The 22,742-nt window shown below is 51.6% G+C and overlaps 1 protein-coding gene across 3 annotated transcripts in view; it reads right to left on the minus strand.

Moving 5' to 3' along the window:
* Positions 1-16: 16 nt before the first annotated feature.
* Positions 17-22,742, minus strand: part of RNF213 (ring finger protein 213) — a 101,854-nt gene continuing 79,128 nt past the window's right edge. For 2 of the 3 annotated variants that reach the window (XM_088028094.1, XM_028112521.2), the window contains 22 exons: positions 20,957-21,068; positions 20,213-20,423; positions 19,785-19,984; positions 18,796-18,918; positions 17,902-18,012; positions 17,060-17,302; positions 16,716-16,797; positions 15,324-15,358; positions 13,977-14,071; positions 12,690-12,849; positions 11,566-11,746; positions 10,675-10,766; positions 9,832-10,083; positions 8,629-8,761; positions 8,199-8,282; positions 7,699-7,879; positions 7,246-7,447; positions 6,092-6,169; positions 5,346-5,540; positions 4,880-4,969; positions 4,617-4,795; positions 17-1,889 (listed from right to left, as the gene is read on the minus strand). In XM_088028094.1, the coding sequence (XP_087884220.1) occupies positions 1,736-1,889; positions 4,617-4,795; positions 4,880-4,969; positions 5,346-5,540; positions 6,092-6,169; positions 7,246-7,447; positions 7,699-7,879; positions 8,199-8,282; positions 8,629-8,761; positions 9,832-10,083; positions 10,675-10,766; positions 11,566-11,746; positions 12,690-12,849; positions 13,977-14,071; positions 15,324-15,358; positions 16,716-16,797; positions 17,060-17,302; positions 17,902-18,012; positions 18,796-18,918; positions 19,785-19,984; positions 20,213-20,423; positions 20,957-21,068 (3,193 nt within the window). In that variant the 3' untranslated portion in view covers positions 17-1,735. Of the gene's footprint in view, positions 1,890-4,616; positions 4,796-4,879; positions 4,970-5,345; positions 5,541-6,091; positions 6,170-7,245; positions 7,448-7,698; positions 7,880-8,198; positions 8,283-8,628; positions 8,762-9,831; positions 10,084-10,636; positions 10,767-11,565; positions 11,747-12,689; positions 12,850-13,976; positions 14,072-15,323; positions 15,359-16,715; positions 16,798-17,059; positions 17,303-17,901; positions 18,013-18,795; positions 18,919-19,784; positions 19,985-20,212; positions 20,424-20,956; positions 21,069-22,742 lie in introns of those variants that run through there. The other variant, XM_028112522.2, reaches the window with a different exon arrangement.

Raw genomic sequence — 22,742 nt, forward strand, 5'->3', positions numbered from 1 at the left:
CCCTCAACGAGGAGGATTCTTTAGCAGCAAAACTCAAGTTTATTAAAACAAATATGACAAATATAATAAAATTTACATTTGCCTGTGCTAGGCCAGATAATGCTAGATAGGACAATTAAGGCTTTGAAAGCATAGCATACAAAACAAAATACCTTCATTAAAAAACCCTTCATAAAAGTGTGGGGGGATAAAATTCCCAGCCAAAAGAAAGTTTGACAGCACAAGACTGACACCCAACTCCCCCCGTGAAGATGTGGCACAGTGAGGACCCAGAGCAGCACCTGATGGCCACACCAGCTCTGTACCAGCTTGGAGGTATCAAAGGAATTCCAAGTGCAAGTCGAGGAGTTGAACAAAGTCCCCCTCCATTAAATGGGCAATCCAGGTGGATTTTTTGCATAGTCTAGCATGGCGGAACAATCCTTGGTGACTAAGTGCACGTGGTGGTTGTATCAGATTAATCGCTGAGGGGTCTGGATTACCGTGCGCCCCCTTCATCAGACACAGAAGACAGTGGGGGTCGGCTTCTTCCGCCTGCAGCTCCCTCCACTGTGGCCGCAGGGTGACAGTGGTCCTGGAAGTGTTTTCTGTTCCTGTAGCTCTCACCCCGAGGGCCTGATTTCAAGTTGACTGAGTCATTCACTCATTCCGAATGTACACTGAAGACATCCGCCTCTGACTTATGAACAGTAGGCATCTCCGTGCTAATGGGTGCTGAGCCACCTGGGAGCAGGAGTCAGTCCAGAGGCCACAAGTATCCGAGGGCATTGTGCAAAAGAGGCACAACCTCCCAGTGAGAAAAGAGGTACACGATCAGAGCTGGTCGACTATTCTCTTCTCCTTTTTCAGAAACTTAGCTGGTTCTGTATTCTGAGTCTGTTTTTATGGCATGGCCGAGACCCAGAGGAAGAACAAGACAGTCACACGTCCGGGACATCGAGGTCACATCAAGACCACACATTTATTTAGCATGATGCTGGACAGTCCAAAAGTTCGCAGGAAAATGCCAGAACCCTGCCTTTGATCCAAGGTTAATTGATAAACTTTCATTTAAAATGTAAAACCCCAAGAATCAGAAGCAAATCTGGCCATCAAGCCAGTCTCTTGATTGTGTCAACGAGGAAAGCTCTGACCTGTGAAACTCCGGGGGGGGGGGGGGGGCGCGTGAGGGCTAGGAGGTTTGGCCTCAAGGCATTCACAGAACATGCTGACTTGTATTTGGGAGGAGACAAAAAAGGGCCTGGCACTTTCTCAGGCCTTCATGGAAACCCACAAATATGTGTGCAATACACGGGACTGGAGATTGGAAGGAAGGGATTGGAAGGAAGAAACAAGCCGGGTTCTCTATGAGTGCGGAATAAATGAGAAGGAAAACAGAAGCAAAATCAACAGCCCCGTTTCCCCTCTCTCGTTCTGGAGAGAGAGGGGCCAAGGTGAGTGCGTGCCAGTCTCCAGCTGGCGAGCTGAAGGCACCGTCCACTGCTGTCGTGGGAAGCTGAGGAGCACGTGTTTGGTACCCCCTCGGAATTGAAAGGTGGTTGCTTCCGTTTTCACGGCATCTCCAGTTATCCCCTCCCCCTGGACAGCACTCACAGTCTGATGAGAAGGATGTAGAATGTGCACATTTCCTGAAGCAGCGTGGCACTCCCAGCTATCCGTGGCACAGCACACGGGGGTCCTGCAGCCCCCTAGGAAGCCCCAGCTGGGGTGGTGGCAGAGGCGCGCAGAGCAGACTCTACCTCACTTGCCGACCCCGTTTCAGCTCAGCAGCCAGGCTCCACACGGGGACACAACTGCACAACAGTATCTTCTCTGGGAACTGGAATTGCAGCTCAGGAAGAATTTCACTGTTTTTGGTTTCCATGTAACTTGCCAGAGTGTCTCTCAGGCTGAAAAACCAAGGAACAAGAGACAGAAGGTTAAGTGGTCTCCCATTAATGCAAGGACACCATCAGGGGTTGTCACTGTCTCCAAGTGCTCATGGAGACCATCAAAGTCAAGTCAACCAACTACTGAGTTCCTGAGTGGGGACTAGAACCCGGGGTGCAGGGCTGAAGGACGCACCTGCTGCTTACCACACCACACTACACAAACAGCACAGAACAGAGTTGATCCTGGTAATGGCCGGGTCACGATCCTGTAAACACTCTGCTAATGTGATCTGCTATATGAACACACAGCCTCACCATTCAAAAAAAGCTTGTATTCCATCTCATGTTTTATATTAACAAAGACACTCAATTTTCTAGGAAAGGGATCTTTTTTCTCTGCACCAGAAGTCCAGGATAGTAAAGACTTGTTGAATATGTTCAAAGAATATCAAGGTATGCAGGTATATGCCAGTGTAATGGAAGAAAACTGTAAATATGAAGTGTGCTGGTGAGAACTGGGATTGGATTATCTGTTTAGAAAAACAGGAACCAGGGGCGCCTGGGTGGCTCAGTGAAGTGTCTGCCTTCAGCTCAGGTCATGATCCCAGAGTCCCAGGATCGAGTCCCGCATCGGGCTCCCTGCTCCGCGGGGAGTCTGCTTCCCCCTCTCCCTCTGCTGCTTCCCCCACCCTGTTTGTGCTCCTTCTCTCTCAAATAAATAAATAAATAAAATCTAAAAAGAAAGAAAGAAAAACAGGAAAGGTAAATCCCTCACATCACACATAAATAGTAAACTGGTTAACACAGCAGATGTACATGAAACTATAAAAGCACAGGAAGGAAACATGGCAGAATACTTCACAACCTTTGGATAAGGAAGACCCTTATAGCTATATTTTCCTAGTCCTTATAGAAAAATTCTGTCAGATCTGGCTTTCTGAAATTCAAGACTGAGGTAGAGCATTTGTAACATACCAAATAAAAGGTTAATCTTAAATCTTTTAACATTATGAAAAAAGAGAAATAGCCCAAAAGAAACATAACAGATATCAACAGATAATTCAGGGGAAGATACAAAACTGGCAAATACATTAGAAAAATGTATGCAGCTTCACTAGGAAATAGGAAAATACAAGTGAAAATGAGATCTCTGTTTTTGGCCATTTGATTGGTAAAACATGTAAAAGACAGATAATATCCAGTGTTGGGTATTCTCACATACTATACATTGGTGTGGCTTTTTTTCTTTTTTTTTTTTTTAAGATTTTTATTTATTTATTTGACAGAGAGCACAAATAGGCAAAGCGGCAGGCAGAGGCAGAGGCAGAGGGAGAAGCAGACTCCCCGCCGAGCAGGGAGCCCAATGCAGGACTTCATCTCAGGACCCCGGGATCATGACCTGAGCCGGAGGCAGATGCTTAACTGACCGAGCCACCAGGCGCCCCTGGTTCCTGTTTTTCTCAACAGATAATCCAATCCCAGTTCTCCTTGCGAGCACACTTCATATTTGTGGTTTTCTTCTATTATGCTGTCTGGCCTTATACTTACTTACATTGATATTCTTTGAACTACTAAGTATTTACCCCAAAGATACAAATGCAGTGATCCGAAGGGGCACCTGCACCCTAATGTTTATAGCAGCAATGTCCACAATAGCCAAACTGTGGAAAGAGCCAAGATGTCCATCAACAGACGAATGGATCAAGAAGAGGTGGTCTATATACACAATGGAATATTATACAGCCATCAGAAAGTGAAATCTTGCCATTTGCAACGATGTGGCTGAAACTAGAGGGTATTATGCTGAGTGAAATAAGTCAATTAGAGAAAAACAGTTATATGATTTCACTCATTTGTGGAATTTAAGAAACAAAACAGGAGCATAGGGGAAGAGAGGAAAAAATAAAACGAGACAAAATCAGAGAGGGAGACAAACGATACGAGACTCTTGAAACAAACTGAGGGGTGCTGGAGGGGAGGGGCGTGGGGGGGTGGGACAACTGAGTGACGGGCATTAAGGAGGGCACGGGATGGAATGAGCACCGGGTGTTATATAAGACCGATAAATCACTGAACTCTACCTCTGAAACCAATAATACATTATATGTTAATTACATTTAAATAAATTTAAAAACAGAAGTTATGGGATATATATACAATGGAATATTAGTCATCAAAAAGAATGACGTCTTGCCATTTGCAACAACATGGATGGAACTGGAGGGTGTTATGCTGAGTGAAATAAGTCAATCAGAGAAAGAAAAATACCGTGTGATATCATTCATGTGGAATTTAAGAAACAAATCAGATAAACAAAGAAAAAAAGAGCAAACACGCAGCGGTCACCAGAGGGAGGTGGAGGGACGGATGAGCACACGTGTCCTGATGAGCCGAGTGATAATGTACGGAACTGCTGAATCACTACATTACACACCGAGAACTAATATAACACCATGTTAACTACACTTAAACAAAAACAGAAAAAAATTAAAAATAAAATGCACATCTCTGACGTAAGTACACTTGTTATAATGAGAATATATGACTTCTGTAATTGTTTTTAAAAAACCCAACAGAGACCAAACCCAAAAGGCCAGTGCGAGGGGGGCCTGGAGGGCGTGAGACTGCAGGGCATGGGCTTCTGACGTGGGATCTTCCATGTCCTAGGAGATCTAGAAGACCTTGGGAGAGACTGCAGGACACCCCGCGTGCACCGGGCCCACCCGCAAACGAACCCCTACGTACGTCCACTCAGGTTTGAAGGTGTCCTTGGCCTGGGGGCTCTTCAGTTTCAAGATCATCATTTCATGAAGCTCCAGGAGGAAGGAGTCAAGGTCCGTCTGATTCAGGAAAGCGCTGAGGCACTTAGCATTTTCTGGGCTGAGACCTACTTTGTACTGGGCACTGATATCCCTGAAGGGCTCCTAGAACAAACCAGAACAGAGGCAGCAGGAGGCCGGGAGGAGGCAGGGCGGCCCCCAGGCCAGCGGGGGCGGGGCTGCACTCACCTTACGCAGTCGGAGCAGCTGTTCCGACCTGTGGGCCGACAGGAGTTGCCAGAGGGCAATCGTGTGCTTCAGCTGGCATCTGCTGAAGGCCTGAAAGGGAAACAGGGGCGGGGCTGAGCGGGAACAGGCAGGCATGGTGGCCCTTCTGCTCCCGGGCTACTGATCCCCCTCTCCATGGACACGGACGCCTCCTGCACGCATGCACCAGCCGCGGGCCTAGCCTCCGGAGTGGCGTCCCCCCGCTGCCCGCCCCATCTCAGAGCCAGTCCCATGGCGGGAGAGGCAGGTGGCTGGCGAGCTGCGGGGGGGCATCTGTGACGTGCCCAGTTCAGAGTCTCACATTGTGGGTGCATCCCTGCCTCTAGCACCAGAGTGTGTTCTGTGGACCCCGAGTGGCACTAATCCCGGCAGGAAGTGGGGAGGGCAGTGTGGATTAACCTGCAAGAGAGCCCCAACCAAGACCCACCGTTAGAACCAGGGCTGTCTGGTCGCCCATGTGCAGCACGTCTTGGACATACACATTCAAGGACATGTCCGGATCGCCGCCGGCCGTGCTCAGAAACCCCAGAGTGACTTCGATGACAGACAGAGCTTCGCACACATCACTGAAGGACAGCAGCTGCCCACAAATGGCGCTGACGGCTGCGTTGGGGAGGGGTTTCTAGGAAATCAGAGATGGGACAGGGGTTCGTGGCTGGGGCTTCCTGGGCATCGCTACCTGGCAAGAACACTGGCCTTGTTCGCTGCCAAGGCCATAGGTGGGACGACCCTTCTAACAACAAGGACAGTTAACGCTTAGTGACTGCTAAGTGGCAGCGGTACCCGGATCCCCTACACAAACAGGCATGAAGTTACCGCGTCCTCAAAGCGGCTCTGTGAGGAGACTCATACGGACGCACGCACACACCAGACACACACACCCCACACACATAAACCTGAGGAGCACGGACCTAAGTTCTCTGCACCTTCTGCACCAGCATACTCGGTCATGACGTCATTACCAAGAAACAAACGCGGGATTTCAACAAGGACACTTTTGCTGATTTGCGTCCTGCTTGCCCTCCAGAAAGAGCAGCGGGCCCGGGGGACTCGGGAGGCCCCCCTGCGGTGCCCCCGGCCGACGCCCAGAGCGAGGCTGCGCCGTCCCCGCGGGAGGAGAGCACCGTGACCGGGTAAAAGCGCCATGCACCCGGTCAGGTGTGTTGTGATCACCTGTGGCAGTTTGTTCCTGATGTCCGTAAAGAGATGTTCATAGTTCCAGTCCCGTCTGTACACCAGAGTGGGTAGTCCCTAAATTGAGAAAGAAAACAGTCTCTGGACACGGAATCCACCATGGAGGTTCCTGAGCAGTAACTCCACCGCAGCACCGCGCCGTCCAGAGCGCCGCCAGGCAGAGCACGCCGCCTTGTGGCCCTGTGACGTCTCTGTGGACCCAGGGACACAAGGGACCCGGCCTCGCCTCGACGGCCACACAGATGCCTCACGTAGGATGCTGTGGGCTGGCGAGCCCCTGGGGACACAGGAACGTGGGGCCCTCCCGTTCATGTACTCCCCCAACCACGACTGCGCACAGCCTCGCACGATGCAGTCCCTCTGCTAGACAACAGGGGTGGCAGAGCCAGTGAGAGCGGCCCGGGGCGCCGTCAGTTCAGAGCCTGATTGCGGGCGGTGAGGGAGCACACACCCCCCATGCACAAGGTCTCTGACCGGACCCGGAAGGAAGAGGGACAGCCCAGGTGAACGAACAGAGACGTGAAAGTGCACAGGGTGTTTGGGGAGGGAGGGTGGTCCAGTGCTCGAGGCCACAGGAGTCCATGCAGGCCGTGAGAAGTGGCTGGAGACAGGCCAGGACGAGCAGCACGGGTGTGCTGTGGGATGGGACATGCACCCCACATGCACCAGGATGCCTGTCGGGGTCGGGCCATCACCAGGAAGTGACGGGAGCCAGATCTGGCTTCAGAATATGGCCTGAAGACGTGGGAGGCAGGGAGTGGTGGGGGCTACTGCAGCGGTCACACCTGAGATGGAGGCTGGGGGCAGAAGCAGGGGGCTGGGGCAGCTACATGAGGCAGCTGCCAGGGCCATCAGGGGCAGGAGGTAATGCCATTACTATGGTGGAGAAATCCAACAACAGGTCCGTTGGGACCTGCCGAGACCCTGGGGGGATGAAGGCTCAGTGGCAGCTCAAGAGAGCCATTGGCCTTGAGGTATGGCCAGGAGTGGAGTCCTGGCCTCTGGGGGGACACGCGGCTGGACGGTCATCCTCGCTCCCACTCACTCTGAAACTGCTGGATAAAAGCCACACTCAGGCCAACTTTCACCAAACAGATGTGCCGACCCAATAAGTACCAAGGGGTCAGCCGCACCTTGAGGGTGAGCCTGGGTTTGCCCTGCAGGAAGCGGCTGGTGATCTGGCGCTGGATCTTCTCCAGGTCGAACTCCTGCAGGGTCTCCTGGCCTTGCTCCACCTGGTACTGGCAGTTGGACAGAATCAGCGGCATCAGGTCCCGCTCAACCTCGTAACTGATGACGTGCAGGTCTGTGATCTCGGAGGCATCGACGGAGTAGCTGAGGGACACAGAGTCGCAGGACTCAGTGTCCCAGCAGGCACACGTGGCCCGGGACTCTGGGCCACATAGAGCCAGCTCCCAGCTGAGGTTCCCAGTTCGAGCAGATGAACATGCTGCCGGGCCTGTGGACCCTGAGAGCCGGACCAAGGTACAGAAGCTGCCGCCTCCGGGCTCACGTCTGTCCTGGCGGGCCCAGCGGCCTCAGGTGAGCCCGCCCAGAAACAGCTTCCCCTGCAGGCATGCACTCACCTGCTGCCTCCGCTGGAGAACTTCTCCACGGTGTAGACAATTTCGTTGTGCAGGCTGATCAAGTAGCTGACTAAGGCGGTGGAACAGAGGCCCTGGCCACGGCGACGAGGCAGCATGACCTCGAAATCAGTGTCCATGTCCAGGTCGGCGGCGCAGTAGTCTTCTGGCAGCTTGACTTCACCTTTAGAGGACAGGGTGTTGCAAGCAGAGGCCTCCCTTGGTCTCTGCTGCTGCTCCCAGCGCAACAAGGCTGGAGCCAGGGATGCTCTGACGGTTGTGCCTACCACCTCTCCCCTGCGCTGACTGGCTTCAAACATCCTCAACTCCTTCCTGAGTCCGTATCAACACACCCAAGAGGACTGGGGACTTAGTTTTCCCACTAGGCCATTTCACGTGTCCCAGACACCTCCACTCAGAGGGTCACAGGTGAAATGCATGTGGCACGGCACTCTGTGACCACAGGGCTGAGTCGGGCTGGCAGCAGGGAGTGTGGCTCCTACCATTGGTCTGAAGTGACCTCCTCAGCTTATTCCATGTCGACAGAAAAATACCAACTCTTCTGTGGAGTAACTGCTTCAACCCGTCTGTCAAACAAAACACTCTTTTAGAGCCATGGAAACACCTACCCCGTCAGGTCCAACCAATGACATCTCACGGTCTTTGGAAAGAGCCCAACTTCATGCCTCTGGGCTCAGCCACGTGTATAAGCACTGACACCGAGCTCCAGGGGGTGGAGACCCGGCACCACGTTCAGCCATAGCAAAGCCTCTGCTGGGCTTTTGGGATTCACGGCACCCACTGCTTGGCATTAAAAGCTGGGGGCGCAGAACACCCAGAGCCCTGACTGCACCTCTCCCAGCCCTGCTGCAGTGATCCCTTCGAGCTACCAAACATGGGTGGTGCTGACCTCTTACTAGAGCAGACCCGTACCTTCGTGGTGGCTGCTCATGAAAGAGCGGATGGATTGGTATTCAGCTTCTGAAACGTTCTGGAACCGCTTCACGAGATCCCTCTGCAGAGCCAAAATCTCAGGCAAGAATCTCACGAGTCTCAGCTCTGCCTCCTGGAGAGGGAAGCCCGGCCACGTGTTAGTTCACCTAGAACACGTTCTTGGGGAAACAGACTCTGGGGCTGGCTCAGGGCCCGTGTTTGCATTTGATCCGGTCAATGTGCTGTGTTAGGTGACGCCACATCAGGCTACTCAGACACGGGAAGAGGCCGTTCTGTCGTTCACCAGAGCCTGCCGCCTGTGTGCCTAATGTCCTGCACACCAGGGACAGTCCCTGGCCTCCTGGAGCTGACACATCATGTGTGTTTGCCAAAAACGCATGAAAGAAATCGGCCTCATGGGCCCCTGTGAGGGGCTGGGTGGGCAGAGAATCTGCCAAGAGCAGAAAGGCCAGGAATATAGGCAACCAGGCTGGGCATCCCTCCTGTGTGTCATCTGAGGACAGGACCCAAGCATCTCCAGTCAAATGGGATGGGGCACCTCCGTGGGAGACCTAGGTACCCCTTCCCAGGGGAACTCCTGCCCTTTCACCGACCGTCAGACATTTCTGAGTCCCCAGACTTCTTGCTGGACTGCAAACGCTGGTCCAGGGGGAAGGACTCGACAGACAACTGTGGAAGACAAGCCTTCACGCGGAACAAGGCTGACACGGGGTATGTTTATGGTCTAACTGACGGGACCGACTCACCACACTGCTCCCTTCCCCCAGGGCCGGGTCGGGAACACGGGAGATTCTGGACTGTCTGATGAAAGTTTTTTCATTCAGCAGTCACTGACGGCCAGGTGCTCCTGGCACTGGGGGTCGGGGGTGAAGGTGAACAGACACCGCCTGGAAGATTTGAATCCTGCTCCTTCCTGCTGAATGACTGGGGAGATACCTTCCCGGCCCTCGCGTGCTTCACAGACTCCTGCTATGGAGGAGTCTGTTACAGACTCCTACTCCCCTATGACTTTACGCTTCAAACGGCCTCACAGTCTGATGTGTACGAGGACCCCCCTCTCTGGCCCCGAGTCTTCTACTACCAGCGTTCCATCAGAAAAGCGAAGCACTGACATCATCAGTTAGATGCCCCACTGACTAAATAAAGGTGGACCCTCAAGTGGTCACTGTGGAGCAGCCTTACCTTCTGCAGGAACTTCCAGAGGATGGGCACGGCTTCCCGCCCGCTCTTCTGCTCTACCACATGCTGGAGGTAGTCCACGGTGACCCTCCTCCTGCAGGACCACATCTTAGAGCAGTGGACCACACTCTTCCGGGGCAGCTGATGCAGGAAGGCCGTCGGGTCACCGTACACGATTCTGGCCACAGGGTTGGAGCTGATCCGCTCATCCTGGCTGATGAGGGTTGTCACCGTCAGCAGGGCTTTCTCCAGATGCTGGGGGAGAGAACAGTACAGGGCCTGGAGGTGAGACCACTCCTGCAGGTGGGGACACCCAGTGGCTTCAGCAGTGGGCCATTTAGACAGTCTGTCCTACTGGGTCCTGCACGCAACCAGGCGCTCACACTCCTTGTCTTTCGAGACGGCTTACAGCTCCTCGTTTGCAGGCTTCGTCTCTGCAGACAGGAGACTCCCAGACCTGTGTTCCATGCCCAATCTTTTATTTCCTACTGGGCTTATTTACTCTCAATACTGTTCTTGTCTGACAGAGGAGGGACGAATCACACATTTTTGGTGGGTATCTACATGACAGTTTGTCTACCTGTTGCTCTCACATCCTGCTATAACAGCTGGGGGATGAAGAGTCACCTGCAACTTCCGGACTCACGGTAACTCCTCAACCTGCCCGCCCGGCCGCAGGGGCAGAGGGCACAGGGACAGCAGGACGGTGGAGTGGCTGGGGGGTCAACCCCTGGGCTGGGGCTCGGCCAGAGCCCCAACAGCACCCGGGTGCTCGCTGCCCCAAGTGCCTGGGGGACGCCCACGGTACCTGCCCACAGGCTCCCAGCCAGGCCGTTGGCCACGCACCTCCAGCCCAGGGAGAATGAGGGTCTGCATGGCCTTCTCCCAGCTATTTCTCTGCTCTCTGGTCGACAGTCTTGCATCGAAACCAAAAGGCCCTATAAGGAAACATGCATGGGTTACCCAAGGAACAGAAAGCACGGCAGCTCCATGAACAGGACCCAAGGATGACCAAATCACACTCCCTTCCAGGGGTGGGCAGGGCGCTTCTTCCTAAATTAACCTGAGTATTTAAAAATGGTCCTTGCTGTTCCCACCGACCCCATGATCTTTGTGAAGATACAAATAAACAAGAAGAAAATAAAGTCACTCTCAGTGCCAGAGATAACTGTTTTACTAAGTTACCTTATGGACCTTTCCTTTCTATGGATTTCAGTTTTTAAAATGGGAACATTAGCTCAGTGACCACAATGGTTTGTTGCCTACTTTTCCACACAGCAAACTGTGGACACGTCAACACAGTCAGGCAGCCCTGGACAACCATGTCCTTAGGAAAAGCAGAAGGACCCCCAGACAGGCCAGGGGTCCAAGGAGGACAAGTCCCAACAGATTATCAGACACTGGTCTCTCGACGGTGATGACTCACACATCACCCATCCTGGACGAAACATGTCCATCGTGCAGCAGGGGCACTGCACACCAGGCTAGCTTTTGAAACTGCACAGCCCCCCCCCCCGCCCCGCCCCGTGCACACACACGTAATACCCCCGTGCACATGACCACACAGGATCTCAGGTCTTAACCCGGCAGGGGAAACGCAAACACGAGCTGACCTTCTGTGGTCTCTTCCGCATGCTTCTCCCGGCTTCCCTGTACCTGGCTCAGGTGTCGTGAGCAGTGGCCCTGCCGTGTGCCACCCGCACCAGCCCCCCCCCCCCCCCGGCCCCATGTGCTCACTCGTGCGGGAAGGGCGGTGCTCCCCTCGGAGGAGGCTGCACAGCACAAGGTGCACCGTGGTGGCTGTCTCGTCAGCACTCTTCCCCAGCGTCCTCGTCAGCTGCTGCAGGTCACTGTGGATGTGCTCCTGCAGAAAGCCTCTGGGATCCTGCACCGGAGGCTTGATGATGTGCATGAGAGCCTGCAAGGGCCACAAGACACAAGATCTCGTCTATCGGGAGCCGGCGTGCCCGCACAGGCCCCAGGAAGGAAAGCCAGCTCCGAGTCAGAGGCCGCCTCTCAGAGGACGCTGGTGGGGTGGCGGGCAGGAGCACCGCTCAAGCAGAAGAGGCGAGAGCACCTGGAGCGACCGCGGTCTGGGAATGACTGCCTTTGACATCGTCGGCACAAAACAGTCTCACAGCCCTGTTCTTAACTCATCAAAACCACACAGTGCAGAACCGCCTCTCAAGTAATGTCTTCCTTCATCAAGATGCGTGTTTGTAAGCTTACGTGGGAACAGCCTCATCTCGAACCCATTAAAGCTACACTGTGTACGAACCTAAAAATAAAAGAATGTCAAAGCCTCAACGTTTGCTACCACGGTTAATGCACTTAGAGGAGACACAGTGTGCTTTCTTTCCCGGAGCTAGCCTCTCCGCTCCTGGGTGCGCACCAAGACATGGAATGCTCATTTAAGATGGATTTTAGGGGCGTCTGGGTGGCTTAGTCGGTTGAGTGTCTGCCTCTTGGTTTTGGCTCAGGTCATGATCTCAGGGTCGTGGGATCGAGCCCCATGGCAGGCTCTATGCTCAGTGTGGCGTCTGCTTGCGATTCTCCCTCTCCCTCTGCCCTTCTCCTCTGTTCCCTCTCTAAATAAATAAAAATCTTAAAAAAAAATAAAATGGATTTTATGTAACCTGACGGGTAGTTCCCCGACACCACCACATGCCACAGTGGGGAAATGAGGGTGTGTGAACGTTCTGTTGCTCTGTGGATTAGGGAACAGTGACAAGGGAGGTATCCTAATCCACGGGAGGCGGGCAGCACTCTGTAGGCAAAAGGACTCACTGTGAAAACCCACAGTGGGTTGTTAGAAACAAACGAGCAAACACAGGGCCTGGCAGGAATAGGCCGTGCTGTACCTGAGGACTCCAGGCGGCTCCCAGGAGCAGGGCCAGGTGAGTGAGCAACCGGATGAGCAGGAAGACCACCGGGGACAGCTGTCGGTCAGACACCACCGCTTCGCCTCTGGACAGTGGGGCTCCCAGCACATGGCCAGTCTGCGTTCTGTCTCTGTTGTTACTGGAGAGAACGAGAGAAGACGGTGGAGACTGAAGACAGCCATCCCTCCTCAGCTCTCGGGGCACACCGCAGGTTCCTGGGACCCGAGACGAGATTTGCCCTTCTGAAGAAAACGGTGTTCCAGGACTTTTTCTGGTAAGCCCAGACCTCTCGCCTCAGGGTCTTCTGTCCAGCCTCCCCTTCCTGGCTGAACACAGCCCACACCATTCTGTGTGAAGCGGCTGGACCGACTGGCTATTAGTGCGATCCCTGGGCCGCGTGTCAGGACGAGGTCTGCACCTGTGTCTCCCACCGCAGTCACCACGGGGGGGAGCACGCAGGCTAAGGACGGCCCGAGTTTGGGACGGTGACATGGACGTCGGGACGTATGGACATCGATCTCGTTTTCCTAAATTGAAAACTGGGATTGAAGGTCTGGCAAAGAATTTCATACCACATCCAGAGGGGAGGCGCAGTAGGATAGATACATTCTGTCGCACAAATACTGGACGTTCTAGAACATGCTGATGGTTTGTGGAGATAACAGACTAGGGTATTTTAAACTATAACAGCACCAGAAGAGCCAAAATGTATCATGGCCACAGGGAGGCCCCACCTGCCATCTGGGGGAGCACGGGGAACCACGCTCATCTCGAGCGAAGGCTGGGTTAGGGACACCAGCCATGCATGTGGATTCTGGAGTGTCTGGTAAGAAGGACCACGTCTCCTTCACTTCCCACAAACAGCGGAGGAAGTTAAGAGAGTTTACAAGTGAGACAGCGTGAGCTCAGATAGACAAAAGCCCAATCTGTGGCTCTGCGGACTTCAATGTCCCTCTGAATTAAGTCAATTGTGTGTGTCAAGCATATTTCTACAGGGGCACGCCCCAGGCCCACACGGAAGACATCTGGATAAGACATATTAACGTGTGGTCTGCTTTGCATTTAAGAGCCCAGTCAGCCAACGACAGATCAGACACCTCACTGTGACATGACCACAGGGGCCTCGGCATTGAGACCGACGTGACACAGGCCCAAGTGCGTAATAGTAATTAATATTGTACTTAGCAGCAATTTATCCACTGGAATAAAGATAGCCCAAAAAACCCATGGTCTGATCACTTAGAAAAGAAATACACTCTTACATACTCGATAACTTGAAATCCAGTCTCAGGTCTGTGATTAATCCCTCCAATTAGGGCACCGCAGTCAACACAATGGCTCTGTTCCATTGGCCTGCCACACTAGGACAAAGACAAACGTGCCTGAGCTCAGTTTTGGAGGAGTAGCGCTTCATGCACAAACACCACCCTGCAGGCCAATCCACACGTGGCACGTGGATTGCTTGTTCTACTTCGAGCATGTGCCAGCGACTGCAGGAGCCCCGGGACACAGGGCAGATGCCCTGTGCAAATATGGTGCACGTGAGTAAATGTGGACTTTTTAAGCAGGAGAGACAACTTGAGTTTTACTCCCAAATAGACACTTTGTAGACAAATACGAAATAAGCCTTCCTTTCTCACATTCTCTGCTCTTCCCCGCTCCCCTGACCACCTTACCACAGCTTCATTATTTAGCACCCGGAAACTACCGCAGCCTCCAAATTTAATTCCTGAACACAGTTTGGACTTTTTTATTAAAAAAAAAAAAAAAAAGGTAACCATATGATTCGTTCCTTCCAAAGCCTCATTTTTCCAAATCTGGTCGTGGGCTGCCGTATACTGTGAATCACAGCCTGTAACAGGCCAAACCAGCCTCAAGCCCCAGATCTCAGACCATCAGACTAGAGAGAAGTCTCGGGAAGAATGTGCTTTGCTCTCCCCACTTCATGGACGAGGAAGTGGGCGAAGCTCAGAAACATGCAGTGTATATATATCGCCTTTCCTCCTCTAGGTCTCTCATTTACTTTGTTCGGTTGAACAGCCTGCACTGGGCAAGCAGAGGAGACACCATGAAGGGCCCTGCCGGGTGCCGCAGCAGGCAGAGGCGAGGCGCACACAGCTCTCTCCGCTGGGGTTCATCATCCAGAGTCTCTTTTTCCTGTCCTGTGGTGTCTGGAGCACATCTCCTCTAACCCAGCCTATGGCCCAGGCAACCTCTCGCATGTGTCACTGACCCCATGCAGCAGCGGCTGGGAAGGATGGCTAGCAGCAGTTTTGTTTCCTAGAGGGACTTTGGCAATGTCTGGACACATTTTTGGTTGTCACCCTGGCAACTACGGGGCTACTGGCCTCTGGGAATTGAGACCAGGAATGCTGCTCAGCGCCCTACCAGAGCCCACAGTGCTCAGGACAGCCCCACAATACAGAGGGAGGTCTGCAGGCCCTCTGCACTGTTTAGATGTTTGGCTGGAGCACCGTAAACAGCCCTGAAAAGAGTCTATGTTCTCTAGAAGGTCATGGCCCTCACTAACCTCTTCCCCCATGCCCCCCTGCTCAGATCTAGAGGAACAAACGTTTAAGCCCTGCAAACACCACCCTAAATACCAAGACTCACCTCTCCCACAGAGCACGGGTGGCCATTGGGACATACTGTTAAAAGAACAACAAGAGACAAGTTGGCTGGTGAGGTTTTACCTAACGACCCGAGGTTAAGAAAGAAAGCCAACGCTCTCCTCTCCGGCCTAACCAAACAAAACAGAGTACTGGTCCTGAGCACGTTAGTGAAAACTATGCATAAGCTTCATCTGACAGAGCAGGGAGAAACTCCGTTAGTCTCCTGCAGGGGCTGCTCTGGGAGGCAGCGTCGGCCTATTTTATACTCTCTCTTTCTCTTTGATTTTTTGTTTTTAAAGAGCATGGGTTTTTTTAAAGATTTTATTTCCTTATTTATTATATCGAGAGAGAGAGAAAGAGAGAGCGAGCGAGTGTGCAAGTGGGGGGAGGGAGGGGCAGAGGCTGAGGGAGAATCTCAAGCAGACTCTGCGCGGAGTGGGGAGCCTGACGCGGGACCGGATCCCAGGATCCTAAGATCATGACCTGAGCCGAAACCAAGTCAGACGCTTCATCAACTGAGCCACCCAGGTGCCCCAAGAGCATGTTTTAGAACAACTTTTATAATGAGTTTATTTTATTTTATTTTATTTTATTTTATTTTATTTTATTTTATTTTATTTTAAGATTTTATTTATTTATTTGACAGAGAGAGACAGTGAGAGCAGGAACACAAGCAGGGGGAGTGGGAGAGGGAGAAGCAGGCTTCCTGCTGAGCAGGGAGCCCAATGTGGGACTCGAACCCAGGACCCTGGGATCATGACCTGAGCCGAAGGCAGACGCTTAACGACTGAGCCACCCAGGCGCCCTATAATGAGTTTAAAAGGGTTATTTGCTCAGGGGCATCTGACTGGCTCAGTTGGAGGAGAATGCGACTCTTGATCTTGGAATTGGGGGTTCCAGCCCCACGTTACGTGTAGAGATTACTAAAAAAAATAAATAAATAAATAAACTTTAAAAAAAAAAAAAAAGAGGGAACCAGGAAAGGCCTGGCTTTGTCTGTTTAAAAAAAATAAATAAAAATTGAAAAAAAGAAAAATTATTTTCTTAGGCAACAGCAAAGTTTACATAAAGTATGGGTTGCATTACTTAGGCTCCTAGTTCTATATTTCAAAAAGAATTATCTTTGGGTCAAAAACTTGGTTGAGCTGGCCCCTGCCTGAGCCACTGGTGTGGCTCACATCAGGCAAAAGAAGCGTATGCCATGAGGATCCTCCCCTGGGACGGGACTCAGGAAGGGCCTGACGCACGTCCTCTGCGGTCAGCAGGGCGCCCTGTTCCGCAAAAGCCCCGACGGTGGCGCAAAGCAGGCGTCTGGGACCCTCAGGCACAAACCACAGGGACCCCAGTTCAAAGCACAGAGGACGGTGACCCCGTCTCAGAATCTGACACTTACTGTACCAGCGGACTCCTTCCAGACCCTTCCAGTTCCGAGCTTGAGCCAGCAAGTCTTCGGGCATCGTTGGAAGATAAGCACTCTGAAAAGCCAAGAAAGCAGAGAAGGCTTCAGGAAGGTGAGAGCCTGGGCTGGCTGCCACTGCCCTGGGGCGACAAGGTGGACTCTGGACTCTCCCTCTTCTCCACCTGCAACTTCTCCACCGGGAAAACGGAATGAGGGCTCTTGCTGTCACTGTGGACTCGGGTGTCAAGTGGGACAGAGCAGAGAGAGGAGCTATGAGACAGGCAGTTTCAACAGGTGCCCAGGGACAGGCCACCAGAGAAACCACGCCCCAGTCTTACCACCATGTCGGCTGGGGAGAAGGCCAGATTCTGCAGGGGCTCCAAGACTTCGCTGCGTCCGCACAGGAGGACAATCGCAGTGTGAATAGCCAGTTCTGCCACTGTGCCCTCGAGGCTGCTGTCCCCGGCACCTGTCCTCAGCAGGGGCAGCGTGTTGGTCACAAGGGATGTTGCAAAATGTCTCATGTCTGGAGAAGACAGGACCTTGCTTTCCTCGATGAACTTGTTCAGAGCCTCACATTGCTGATGGGAAAAAATATCTTAATATTAAAAATATATCAAAGAAGAATATGATGTAAAGCCAAACATTTGCTCTTACGTCCCGCATATATGTTGACATGAATACTTATCAAATATGGTTCGAGGGGCAATTATCCAGACAAGAGCATTTCCACCTGCAAGCACAGCACCACACACCTGAGCACTAACTCCAACAGTTTCTCATGTTCTTGACTTTGTTTTTCATTGTAATTCTGAAAGTTCTGGGTGACACAGCAAGTCGTTCCTCCACATAAGAAAGTTGAGGGGCGCCTGGGGGGCTCAGTTGGCTGAGCGTCAGACGCTTGATTTTGGCTCAGGTCATCATGATCTCAGGGTCATGAGATGGAGTCCTGCATCAGGCTCCCCACTCAGTGCAGAGTCTGCTTCAGATTCTCCCTCTCCCTCTGCCCCTCCCCCACCCTCTAAAATAAATAAATCTTAAAAAAAAAAGTAAGTTGAGAAGCCCCATCCTAGATAAAAAAAAAATTATGGGCATAATTTGTTTGTGGCTTTTACTTCTATTCAGAAAAGCCCCTCCAGATCCAGAGACGATGAGCACCACTCTGAATGCAGACACTCACCTCTGGCTTAGGATGGAGGTTTGTGTCACGGAATCGGTACAAAGTGGCCACCTCTCTGAAGAGCGCTAACAGTAAGTGGGCCGCCTGCTGAGGGCCGGGGTTCCTACAGACCTGAAGCAAAAAGCACAGACCCCAGTGAGGCTTGCAGCATTCCACACATCTGCCTGAGGGCCAGAGTCCTGCTGGTTCAGCTCTTCAACCAGGGGGAGGCCGGGGAGCCTTTCCTGAGACCTGGATGCCCACTACCCTGCACCTCTGAGACCACGAGGCTCATAAACATTCTGCTGTGAAACGCAATGCACGGTTACCACATCACTTAGGACACAAGTAACAGAAATCACTGTCTATTTTTCTGACCACTTTGCTGTTCCTTGAAACTTCTTCTGAGCAGAAAGAGGCTGTTTATTTACTTCCTCGCTTCCTGGCACAGCACCAGGGTAAACAGGAACTCAAAGAGGAAGCAAGACCAGAACTGCTTAAAGATTAAATGCTAAAAACCCTGCCCCTTTATGAAAATAAACACCCCTGTCAGCATGGCCAGGAATCCAGGGAAGGAATTTCCCCAGTGCTGCTCGCGTGTCTGCCATCAGGGTGACATCAGAGGAAGTGAGGCTCCAGCAGGGTCTCAAAAGAAGTAACACATGTGAGAACTTAGGAGGGAGCTGCTGAAGGCCCTGGCCTGGTAGGTCAGCAGGTCGAGCAAATCTGTCCCCTAACTCCGTTGTTAATGGCCTCCTGTTTCAGCCAGGCACTCAGAGGCTGTGGACACATGATGCCCAACATGGCATGTCGCCCTGGGGCGCCTCTTCCACTGGGTCATTTGACACTAACGAGGCAGATGCAGGCTCCAAGGGGCGCCATTTGGTACAGAGGGAGGCCTGGGGCCTGTCTTACCTTCGGACCAGCCACAGTAGCCAGGGGCTTGCACTCAAGGACAGCTTTGCCCACTGCATCACGAAGAGCCTTATATTCATCACCATGCACTAGGTATGGGTCCATCTGGCTTGGATGATCCTCCTGCAAAGCCCAGGAACGCAGGGGTTAATCACAGGGGAGGGGGCGAGGGCAGGGTTAGCAAAGAACCATCTGGAAAGGTAAAGGTCCCGGGTAACTGTTAGAGGTCCAGGCCTGGGCATGACAGTCCCCTGCTGTGTTGGCAGGTGCCTCCCCCTCGTCCAGTGAAGGGGTGAGTGGGGCAGGAGGCAGCGCTGACCCTGTCCCCACCAAGAGCAGAGACCAAAGGCAGGTAACTGCAGTATGTTCACTATACGCTCCCATCAGGAGTAAAAAGGAAAACCAGGATTTTTAGTGCAATTGTTATAACCCCAAGAAAGGGCTACAGAGGGACCCCCAAGCCTAAATTGCTACAATTCTATCATCCTCACTCTCATGCTTCCTATCTCTGCCTGCCGAGGAGAGAAAGGACTTCTGCAAGCTGAATTACTTTTTTTTTTTTTTTTAAGATTTTATTTATTTGTCAGAGAGAGAGAGAGAGAGCACAAGCAGGGGGAGCAGCAGGGGCAGAGGGAGAGGGATGCGGGGCTGGACCCAGGACCCTGGGATCATGACCTGAGCCGAAGGCAGACGCTTAACTGACCGAGCCACCCAGGCGCCCCAAGCTGAGTTACTTTTAATTTGCCGAAAGGAAAAGCCACAGAATCGTTCTTTGGCTTTCCCCACATCAACCTGGATCAGAAGCGGTGCCTTAAAGAGGCTTTTGTGCAGGCAGGCGACAAAGCAAAAGCACATACACACACCTGTCCCCCATGGCTGGCCGCCTCCACCGCATCACAAGCTGGCTCAGGTTAACCAAAGCGGAGGCACAGGGACCAGAGCAGCCGTGGGGTGCAGGGTGGGGGGGACACAAGTTCAGGTGTCCTCACCTGCTGCACCACAGCCTCCTGGGGAAGCACCCACTGTGCCGGCTGGCCTTGTCTGCAGAGGCGCTGCACAAACTCCATCCCTCGCTGGCTGGCGAGCTTCCTCACCAGGTACACTCGGTACCAGTCGTTCCTCCCTTGCCTGCAGAAGCGCTCCACCTGCTGCAGGTAGCCCTGCTTCTCCCCGACCAGTTCTGCAGAGCCTGAGAGAGGGGGGAGGGATGGTGGTCGAGAAGACCTGCTGCCCGCCTGTCTAGGACACAGAGCCAGGCCAAAGGCAGGTGCCCTGGTGGCCACGAGCTCACAGTGAACAAACCAATCAAAGAGAAAGGGGACATGGTATAGACCGGGGTCGCTCTGAGAACTCTCCAAATGTCTAAATCATGGGGTCTCTAAGCCTGGGGTAAAGAAAGGTGCAGAAGGAGACCTGCCTGAGCCCTCCTGAAGCTCGCTGAGGAAGTCAGAAGCCCTGCTGAGACACAGGCGGATCCTGGCCATCTCCTGCAGGTACTCCACTGATGCCTCGCTGGCTGGCTCCGGGCCACGCCGCCGCAAGTAGGTCTTCAGGAAGACCCCTTCCTCCCTCAGGTATGTCAGCTCCTTGCTGGTAGACAGAGCACTAGTCTTCTCATACAGTGAATCCTAGGGAAGAAAGAACCAGAAAAAAAAGCATGCACATCCCCAGCCTTCCCAAATCTCTACCCTGTGACGGTGGAGAACAAGACAGAAATATCATAAGCTTGAGGGTAACTGTATTGAATCATGGCAAAAGAACATCCCTTTTTGGGTGGGGGCAAGAAGGAGGGGAAGAGAAAACAGAAAAAAACATGTCGTATAATCTAATTTTCTCACACACCTGGTAAAATTTGGGGAAGTAATAAAACAGGGAGAGAGTAAAAACGAAAAGCAGTCCTAGGCTCGCCAGCTGGAGATGAGCAGTTAAGTCGGGGGGCGAGTTTCTGTTCTCTGGCCCGGGCCACGCGCGCCAGGACACACAGCCACGGGGGGCAGAAGCGAGGCTGCGGAAACCGTTTGTGTGTGTGCATGCAGTGCACCTGTTCATTTCACCGATGAAAATTATCTTCTGTGAATCGTCAGAGACATTTTTCCACTGAATCAACTACACGGTGCAGTGAGTTTGGGGGAGTCGTGCAGGGCAGTTACGGCGCGCTCACCTCCAGGCAGCTGCTGAAGAGGATGTACAGCTCAGTTTTATCTTCAGTTACCAGGGCCTTCTCCTCCAACAGGGACAAGTAAGCCTGGATATAATCTTTGACTTCTTGGAAGCTATGGAAAGAGAAATAGGGTACCTGCTGGTCTCATTGTACCAAAAAAAAAAAAGAGAGAGAAAGTATCTGTCTACCTACCTACCTATCCATCTCCCTCTATCTCTCCATATAAATATATACATACCCACATAGATATATACGTACAGTTTATAACATTTTATTGAAAATATTTTATTTTTATTTACTTATTTTTAAAGATTTTATTTATTGATTTCACAGACAGCACAAGCAGGGGGAAGAGCAGGCAGAGGGAGAAGCAGGCTCCCCACCGAGCAGGGAGCCCGATGCGGGGCTCGATCCCAGGACCCTGGGATCATGACCTGAGCTGAAGGCAGACACTCAACTGACTGAGACACCCAGGCGCCCCAACTGAAAATATTTTAGGGCAATATTGGAGGAATATAAAATTCCATATTTTAGACCATCTGTTCTCAGACTTTGTGGTTTCAGAGCTCCTTTAGAGTCTTAAAAATTATTGAGAACCCCAAAAAGCTTTTGTTTATGTGGGTTGAATCTATCAATATTTATGATAGTAGAAATTAAAACTGAAAAAAGGGGAAAATATTTATCAACTCATTTAAAATATAAACCCATTACATGTTAAAAACAAATAACATTTTTAAAAAAAAAACTATTTTCCAAAACAAAAATTAATTAGTAAGAAGAGGGGCTTTGTTTTCCATCCATGCAAATCTCTTTAATGCCTGGTTTAGCAGAACTTAGCTGGACTTTCCCATCTTGCTCCTGCTTCTGGTGACAGTGAAGTAGATGAAGAAAATCTGGTCTCATACATTATGTCGTTGGAAAAGAAAGATATATTTTCATAGTATTTCCAGATGATGGTGAATATTTTTCTTTGACACAATACCAAAACTTGATAAATGATCATTTCTATAGGTTAGTTGCAATGTGCAATCTGAGACCACATCAATGTACTTTTCATACTCAATTACATTAAAATCAAATGACCTACCTTGCACTTGAATGGATTTTTTTTAAAGCAATGCATGTTTCTGTGACATCATGCATTGGTCATGTGGAAAATATTGGTTCCCTGCGCTATGCAGATCTTGCAAATGTTGACATTTTTGTTCCACAAGATATTTTTAAAAGCCTCACCTTCATTAACATCACTGCCTGTACCACCAAAAAGCCTCTAAGTATGAGGAAGCTGATAGGTTTTGTTTTCCAGAATTCCAATATTTGCTTAAGAGCCTCAATTTTATCATTAGCCACAAACACTATCAGTTGCCGCCTTTGCTTGTTTTCGAGAAAATGTCTGCCAAGTGCCCAGCTCTGAGTAACTGTGGTGTGCTGGTCATTCTCTCAAGTGCAAAAGCTATTCCATAAAACAAGAGGCCAGCTCAGTGGGTAACTCAAGAATTGCAGGAGAGATTTTCCTCAAGAAAACCGTTTACTTAAGTGTGCAGCCGGCGCCCTCTGTGTGCGCTTCTCATTTTGACAGGATGTTAAAAAGTCCTGTCCTCAAGGGTGGAGGCTGAGTAAAATGAGTGGTTTCTGTGGCTTCATCTAGAACATTCTTACGTGAGGCTGGCATTTATTAACACTACACATGCACAAAGGTGAGAACCACGAGGGCTGTCACTCAGTTTCCTGGTGCTGGGACGCCGGCAGTGTCCTCCTTCACTGCTTCGGTAACATCACTGTAAGG

The sequence above is a fragment of the Eumetopias jubatus genome, unplaced genomic scaffold (assembly GCF_037043125.1).
Source record: "Eumetopias jubatus isolate StellerSeaLion01/CBP00866 unplaced genomic scaffold, mEumJub1_p1.0 scaffold_10, whole genome shotgun sequence".
NCBI lineage: Eukaryota > Metazoa > Chordata > Mammalia > Carnivora > Otariidae > Eumetopias > Eumetopias jubatus.